Here is an 8560-nt window from a genome sequence, read left to right as displayed (position 1 = left end):
TTAGTCTGTTTTGTGTTGCTATAACAGAAATACCTGAGACTGGGTAATTCATAAAGGAAAGAGGTTTATTTGGCTTACGATTCTGGGACAGCTGCATCTTGCACAGGCCTCAGGCTGCTTCTACTCATGGCAGAAAGCAGCAGGCAGCTGGTAGGTACAAGCAGATCACATGGTGAGAGGAAGCAAGAGAGAGAGAGAGAGGAGGTGCCAGGGTCCTTTAAACGATCAGCTCTCGTGGGAACTAATGGAGCGAGAACTCATTAATCCCCCCTCCCCCAGGGAGAGCATTAATCCATTCATGAGGGATCTGCCCCCATGACTCAATCAGTTTCCAACACTGCCTCATTGGAGATCAGATTTCCACATGAGCTTTGGAGGGGACAACACATCTAAACTATCAGATACTAAGTATGGGTAAGAATGTGGAGTGACTTGAATTCTCACATGTTGCTTTTGGTAATGCAAAACAGTGCAGCCATTTTGGAAATTAGTTTGGCAGTTTCTTACAAAGTTAAACATATGGTTACTTACCATATGACCCAGCAATTCCATTCCTAGTTATTTATCTAAGAGAAGAAAGCATGTGCCCTTACGGAGCATATGCAAAATGTTCGTACCAGCTCTAGTTGTAATAACTAAAGTTTGGAAGGAACCCACATGTCAGCTGGTCAGTGGATAAACAAACTGGGGTACCTTCACATCATGGCATGTCACTCAGCAGCTCCTCACACAAATGACAAAGTAGATGGATTTTAAAAGCATTGTGTTAAGTGAAGGAAGCCAGATAAAAAAAGACTACTTACTGATTCATTCAGTTTATATGAAACTCAGGAAAAAGAACTGTGGGGATAGAAAGCAGGTCTAGCAGCGAACAGTTGGTGGTGGAGCCCACGGGACTTTGTGTGATGCTGGAATGTTCTATGGCATATGTTTGTCAAAACTCATTAAATTGGACCCTTAAAATTGATACCCCCAAACTCCCCCCCAAAGAAAAATATCACAGAACGTAATTTGTGTGGAAGGGTTCCAGAAAAAGTGAGCATATTAACCACAATTGAACATTTTTCACACGGCAGCCTGTTTGTCAAAACTCATTAAATTGGACCCTTAAAATTGATACCCCCAAACTCCCCCCCAAAGAAAAATATCACAGAACGTAATTTGTATGGAAGGGTTCCAGAAAAAGTGAGCATATTAACCACAATTGAACATTTTTCACACGGCAGCCACAGACCAAGCCCCCCATCCTGTATTACAAGCCCAGTTACCAAATGCTCACCCATCTAGACGGTTCATCCGACTGCTGTGTTCCCCCGGCCCCAGATCTAGGAAATGAAAAGGAAACTTCTAGATTGGTGATGGTGTGAGTTTGTTGAATATGTGTTAGAAATAGACTGATGGGTTCTTTTTCATTTGTTTTACTTAACAGGAGTGTGAAACCAAGATTGCTCAAGAGATAGCTAGTCTTTCAAAAGAGGATGTTTCCAAAGAAGAAATGAGTGAAAATGAAGAAGTTATAAATATTCTCCTCGCCCAGGTAAACTAAACTCTTTTTCTCTGTCTTGCAAGACTCTTAATGGCTCTTAAAAATTATAATTTGAGAAGCTCAAATATAGAGGTGTGAATTTTTTAACCAGAATTGTCAAATGATTTAGAAGGGACTATGCCTGCTGTGGTTGACCCTGCCTGTGTGTTGTATTTGCTAAAACGTTTGGCTGTGGGGAAGGAAACTGAGTCACTACTCCTTACTGGTCATCGCTCTCAGTACTTACTTAAACCCATTTAGTTCACACATCAGTCTGAGTTATAAGTCTTTTCCCTAATTTACAGATTAGTGGTATTTACTCCATATTAATGAGATCAGACCTTAATAAGTATTTTAAAGCATATTGTTCCTGATGTCAGAAAGTTTGGGATCCTTGAAATGTAATGATACAGATGTTAACTGATAGTTGTTGCTAATAAAACCTTTTAGATATTTTGATTTTATTTCTCTGCAGGTGAAAGTCGTTGGAGGCAAATTATTTTATTATTCCTTCATTGATTCAACAGTTACCTTTTCAGTATCTACTGTATTCCATGCATAGAGCTGAAAGATGAGCTCATTTCTTTCTTTCTGAATTTCTCAAGTCAACCTTACTCTGTTCTGGAAATTTCCAGAGTTTAACCAGAAAGGAATGAAGTTCTAAGCTCTGACGAAGTTGTCTGTATAAGACATCCAGAAACTCATGTATGTGGGTTATTTACCTAAAGCCCTACAGGTTTCAGTCCCTTTTTGTCACTTCTGAAAAATGCATTGTTTTGCCTAGCAGGGACAGATAACTGTTTTCCCTTGAGGAGGAATGAAGTCCCACATTATGTCTTTGTTTTAGGGTTTTCAACTTGATATTTCTTGGATTGTGAGCTTTAAAGGGTATGTGTTCAAACCACTGAGGAAACATTGCACATTTCATCTCCGAGAGATTCTCAGTGCATATTGTGGCTCTGAGTAGTTCACTTTAGAATGATCATGGTGTCTCTGAGCTGTGACCACAGATGCTTCTCTCAGTATCTATTTATTTGGAAAGAAATGTGGTGGATCCCTGTCTGCATCCAGCTTCTCATTTCCATAGCCAAGTTTCTGTTCCTTCCTAAGTTCTGTCTGTTGTGGTTCTTTTCTCTAGGTTGGCGGGGCTCTCTAGCTCTTGGGCAGATAGGGATTTTTTCCGTTCTTTTCATGAGACTGGTGACCTAATTTACTATTTAAATATTACCTCTGGTGACATGGATTGAGGAGGATGGTGGCTTGTGGTGAGGAGAAAAGATTTCTGTGGCCATCTTTCCTTCACTCTTATCTGCCCTTGAGGTGATGCTGACACCAGCCACCCATCTCCTGACCACTTCTTTCCCTAGTGATGCTGTTGAAGGCCACCAGGGCCCGAAGTAGAATGTCACTTGCCTGAGAGATGGGAAGGCATTAAGAAAGTTCTGGGAAACCAGAGCAGATTTCGTCGCTTGAACTCTGGCTTTTCCCCGGTGTGCAAACCTCATAGGGAGCCTTTGCAAAAGAGGGCATAGTGTTCCTGTGCAGCATTTTATTGTTGAGAATATAGCCATTCCCCCAAATTACCTTGTTCACCTTTTTTCTAAGAAGCCTTTTCTTGACCCTAAGGAAACAGGGTATGTTTGGGTTGTGCAGTACACAGCTTGTTTGTTCAATACTGTATAGGGCTAAAGGATTCAGGGCAACATTGGAGACCCCCCACAAAGTGACATTTCCTAGACTAACACTCAAAGGCCTTCACCAAAAATCATTATTTTAGGAAAACGAGATCCTGACGGAACAAGAGGAGCTCCTGGTCATGGAGCAGTTTCTGCGCCGGCGGATCGCCTCCGAGAAAGAGGAGATTGAACGCCTGAGGGCTGAGATTGCCGAAATCCAGAGGTAAAGGGAAGCTGAGGGTTTCCGAGCTTGCAAGAGTGTTTGTTTAAGTATCAGCAGAACGGTTTTGGCTCTCAGACGTTCCTATGAGAGAGTCAGGCATCTGAAGTTAATCATCTGTGAGTTTCTCATTTATCAAGTCTTAGGGGACTGGTGAGAAGGCGTGAGCCCAGCAGAAGGGGGTGGGGACAGACGAGCATTCCTGTACCGTTTCCTTCGCCTCTCGCCCTCGCAGTCGCCAGCAGCACGGCCGCAGCGAGACCGAGGATTGCTCCTCCGACAGTGAGAGCGAGAGTGAGGATGAAGAGGAGCTGCAGATCATTCTGGAAGATTTACAGAGACAGAACGAAGAGCTAGAAGTGAGTTGGGGAGGAAACAGCCAGAACCCATGCGAGTGTCCAGAAGGCTGTGCATAGCACGTATTTCCCCTCAGAATATTCCTTCTTGTCCTTGAACACCAGCCGAAAGGCTGAGTAGAGAGGAATTTAGGAACTTAGAGAAGAATTGAGTGCAGGCCAAGCAGATGACCTGTGTGTGGTCTTCGTGATGTCTGTGAAGCGACCTGTCGTGTCCTTCCTCTTGCCACTGTACAGGCTAGTGTCACCTAACTGTGCCAATCTGAGCAGCTTTGGGTAATCTGGTCTCTGTTCCTAGAGAAGATGAACAGACAAGGAAGTCCTAGGGGAAGATGGAAAAGTCTGTGAATCTCCCTATGGGTAAAGTGAGGGACAGAGTTTTCTTTTGGCCCTGAACCCGTACAGCAGGGGTGAGCATGATCGTGGTGCCAGGAAACTGGGAGACAACGCACAGTGAAAAGAGGGCAGCAGATTAAGTGATCTTGATCAGAATTCCCTTCTCACCCCCAATAAAAACATTGTCTCCAGATGTTTTCTGTAAGGGTCGAGACAGAGGAGACACCCTCTCTTTAGAAAGGAATCTAAGAACAGGGGGACAACTTTGTTTCCCTCACTTGGGTCATTCAGCCGCTGGCTACACAGAACACAGAAGTCCTGTCTGCAGAGCCTGTGGCACAGCGCGGAGAGGTGGCCTCCCAGGGCTCTAGGTTGAGATGCTCGCCACAGGAGGGATGTGTTGCATGGAGAAGCTAAGCAGGTGTTGAGACCTGGGTTGCTGGGGCTTCCATTCTTTAGAAAGGCCTCCCATTGGCACTGTATTTTGCTTTCTTAATGTTTTATAGATCATATTAAAAATCCTAAGTAGGAAAACAATCTGGGGTTATAGTACTTGGGGTGTAGATTAAGCTTCTATAACACAGAGAATAATACAGGAGTTTAAACAAGATGTATCTCTCATCTGGCAGACGGTCCCGGCCTGTCATCTGTCACACAGGCTTTTTCCATTTGGGGTCCAAGGTGGCCCCTTTAGTCAGCAGGAAGGGAGAAAGGAACCAAGGCATGCCTGGTTGTCAAGGACAAAGTGCACAAATGGAACCCAATGCTTGTGCTCACACCGCGTCAGTGAAGACTTAGTCACATGGCCATAGCTGGCTGCAAGGGAGGCTGGGAAACACTGGAAGAGGGGAGAGTGGGTGCTGATGGCCTGGGAGCCGTCTGCCACAGACGTGGAGGTCAGCAGGAGTTTGGGATTAGCTGCTTTTTTGCATTACCTAAATTTTGCTGAATGAGTGCAGATAATTTAGAGTTAAGAGTAGTTTCCTGTAGTTTGACCAAGTAGCACATTTCAGGTTTAAAGGAATACCATTCATTAAAGACAAAGAACACTCACTTTTAAGACAAATCTAGGTTTTTATCCTGTTCCTAACTCCCTCCTGTAATTGCTACTAAAATTACTTTTATTTTCTCCTTATTTAAGGGCTATTCAGAAGCCAGTTCAAAAATACAAGTTAAGTCTATTTTAAACACTAGAATACTTAATAACGAAAAGAACTGGGTTCTGTTGGCACACTGATGTTTTCCAGATGTGTTTGCTCTTCCGTAATTAGGAGCGTAGTTTATATTCTTGAATTTGATCCGTTCTGAGTCTAGGTGTTTATGTGGATCCTTTACATGTTCATGTTCACGTTCGTGTTTTCTGTTTCACAACTAAGTTGACTAAAACAAAACTAGGTTCTTCTGTAGGATACCCTTGCTTGCTGCCCTCCGCTCCTGAGTCATCGAGCTCTGCCCTCCTTGTCTAAGTGGTAACTTGCCCTTTCTGTCGTTCCTCAAGATAAAGAACAATCATTTGAATCAAGCAATTCATGAGGAGCGAGAGGCCATCATTGAGCTGCGTGTGCAGCTCCGCCTGCTCCAGATGCAGAGAGCCACGTCGGAGCAGCGGGTGCAGGAGGACGGAGAGCCTGAGAGGCGTGGGGCCGCAGGCCAGCCGCCCCGGGACGGTGTCCTGGAGACAAAAGCAGCTAAAGAGCAGCCCAAGGCAGGCAAGGAGCAAGCAAAGCCATCGCCAAGCAGAGACAGGAAGGAGACACCCATCTGAGCAGCCTGGTGGGCGGCATGGAAGCCTCTGGACTGAAAGGACCTGTGCATCTTACTGTAGTGCTGCGAGTCGGGGCGCGGCTCTCCTGCGCTGTACATTCTGTAAAGACGTCTTCTCTTCTCAGAGACTCTTCCTCTTTCACACGTCTGACGTTGCGTCAGGCTCAGGTTGCAGAAGGACGAAGCAATGGACACACTGTGGGCTTGTAGGGGGCAGATGAGTTTTCCAGATAGTGTCAGCTTATTTGAAGATTAATTTTCCTTGTTAACTTAAAATAACTATTTTAATCCTTGAGTGGCTTCTTTTTAAACCAAAAATTGTCTTTCTTTGCTTTTTTATCACAGCAGTATCAGGATCTCTTTCTCATTCAAGGTGGGGAGCCAACCAGGTCAGTGCTGCGCCTGCCTTGTGGACGCCCGCTGTCTTGCCCTCCGGGGTCTCTGCGTACCTAGTCACTCCTGCTCGTGCCTTCCACACCTTCTCGGTGCAGATTACACCACGGGGGAGCTGCCTCATATTTTCTGACTGGCCAGAATGGCTCTTACTGGGTGTTCCCTTTACCCACCCTTGTAACTCCTTCCTTGTACAGTTCTCAACCACAGTCTGTAAGCCCGAGTCATCAGGATGTCCTCGACTAGTCACAGACAGGGGCTGCCTGTGGAGCTTGCCCGCCAGCCCCAGGCAGCACAGGCCCTGGCATGACGGAGGCCGCCCGCTCCTGCCGGGTACTCACTGCCAGTGGGTTGGTCATCCACACAAAGGGTGTTTCTCAGACCAGAAGTCTTTCACGTGACTGAGCTTCCATTAGGAACAGAACGACTGCAGGTGCTTGCTTGGGCTAGAAGGTACACGTCTCTTTGCCTGAATAAGCCATATATGTATGCTCTTAAACAGAAGTTTGAAATCATCCATATCATCTCAGTGAATCTGCTGATGGACTCCCAACTGACAGATCGAGCAATAGAAAAAAATTACTTTCCTTTTAATGATGGCTGTGATTCACCCCACCCCATATTCTTGCGTCCAGTCCATCAGATCAGGTGGATGCTCTGAGGCTTCTGGGAGGCCGGGCTCTTAAGGTAACTTGATTTCAGTCATGTTGTGTCAGAATCGGCAACCGCTAGACAGGTCAGATCTCGTGGCTCTGAAGACAAACCCCACACGAGGGCTCTCTCCTCCTCCTCCCAGTTAGTGTCTGTTCTCAGCACCTGTTCGATGCGGTTTTTTATCCTCTACCTATTGCACTGTTGTGACTTGTTGGCCATTATTTGATTTTTGTACGAAACAAAGCTTTGTTATAGAAATCAGCATACTATTTTTTTAAATCTGGAGAGATGATATTATGGTGACTGAAAATATGGTCAGGTGTCAAATATAAATGTATAAACGCCTTCTTGCTGTCCTGTCAGTCATATTACATTAATTTTATATTTGCTGGCAATATTGAAGGTTTCTTTTTTGTTTGTGTAAACTCTTAATTTCTATCAAGGTGTCAATGGATTTTTAAAATTAGTATTTCATTACAGATATCTCAGCATTGGTTAACTGATTTTTGCCAGGACCATTATTGATCAAGCAAATAAATTCAACAGCCATTTGGGAAAAAGAAAAGCTTCTAGTGTCTTTGTACACATTCTTTCTTTGAAATAATTGAGCATCTTTTGGCTGGTAAGGAGTGGGTTTAGCTGCTGCTTCAAGGCCAAGAGCGAACAGAATGTTTTAACTCACTTTGTATTTCTCACCTGTGCAAATTTGATGACCACTCCAGGTTCCTAGAATGTATGCCAGCAGCCGTCTTCCACCCTTTCTCGACTTGCTTCTGAGTGGGCCTGTGTTTGCAAAACCTGGCTGACTGGGATTGGCCCTGCAGTTCATCTCTGTGAACAATTTCTTGGTTCCAGTAGGAATATGAGCTTTGCCCTTATAGCAGCGTACACAAGTCAGCTGGCCCAGCGTGGCCCCAGATGTTGCAATTTACAGACATTTGCATTTCATACATGATACAAGGACTCAGCACAAGCTAACCATTATCAGCATGTCTGGGATAGACTGGTCTTGCATAAAAAGGATTTTTCATTGGTTTTTATATTTTAAAAATTCTACAATTAAAATATCTCATGTAAAGCTTAGACAAACAGCTGGATTCTCTGTTTTGTGTAGTTGAATTCTATAAAGTTAAATTTATGTAGTTCTGATTTATGTAAGGTCTCAAGCACCCTGATGTGACTACATTAGCGCTGGGGATGGAAACTGGGGTCAACTTCCAAGGTGGGGTCTTGCATATTTTTCTTTTCACTGTAGCTATTTCTGTGCTAAAGATTGCATTTCTTTCTATTTAAAATATTGAATTGGCACTTCTCCAAGTACAGAAAACAATAGAATATCTTTAAAACAAGCCTGCCTTTTGAGCTCAGACTGAGATGCAGACTCTGCTTTCTGGAGCTTTCCACATGGTGTTCTCCTGATTCCATCTCTGGAGTATCTATTGAATTGGCACTTCTCCAAGTACAGAAAACAATAGAATATCTTTAAAACAAGCCTGCCTTTTGAGCTCAGACAGATGCAGACTCTGCTTTCTGGAGCTTTCCACATGGTGTTCTCCTGATTCCATCTCTGGAGTCTCAGCCTTGGGCACAGTGCGGGGACCTGGCCTATTATTCTCATTTGAGGAACAAAGACGAG

At 44.3% G+C, this 8560-nt stretch overlaps 1 protein-coding gene across 1 annotated transcript in view; it reads left to right on the top strand.

Annotated features, from left to right (window-relative positions):
* Positions 1-7489, top strand: part of RALBP1 (ralA binding protein 1) — a 42022-nt gene extending 34533 nt beyond the window's left edge. Inside the window, exons 7-10 of the mRNA XM_008572715.1 lie at positions 1430-1537; positions 3303-3424; positions 3657-3780; positions 5612-7489. Of these exons, the coding sequence (XP_008570937.1) occupies positions 1430-1537; positions 3303-3424; positions 3657-3780; positions 5612-5878 (621 nt within the window). The 3' untranslated portion in view covers positions 5879-7489. The remainder of the gene's footprint in view (positions 1-1429; positions 1538-3302; positions 3425-3656; positions 3781-5611) is intronic.
* The last annotated feature ends 1071 nt before the right edge of the window (positions 7490-8560 follow it).

The sequence above is a fragment of the Galeopterus variegatus genome, unplaced genomic scaffold (genome assembly GCF_000696425.1).
Source record: "Galeopterus variegatus unplaced genomic scaffold, G_variegatus-3.0.2 Scaffold827, whole genome shotgun sequence".
Lineage (NCBI taxonomy): Eukaryota > Metazoa > Chordata > Mammalia > Dermoptera > Cynocephalidae > Galeopterus > Galeopterus variegatus.
Note: the sequence above shows the minus strand (reverse complement) of the source record. Positions and strands in the feature narration are given on the sequence as shown.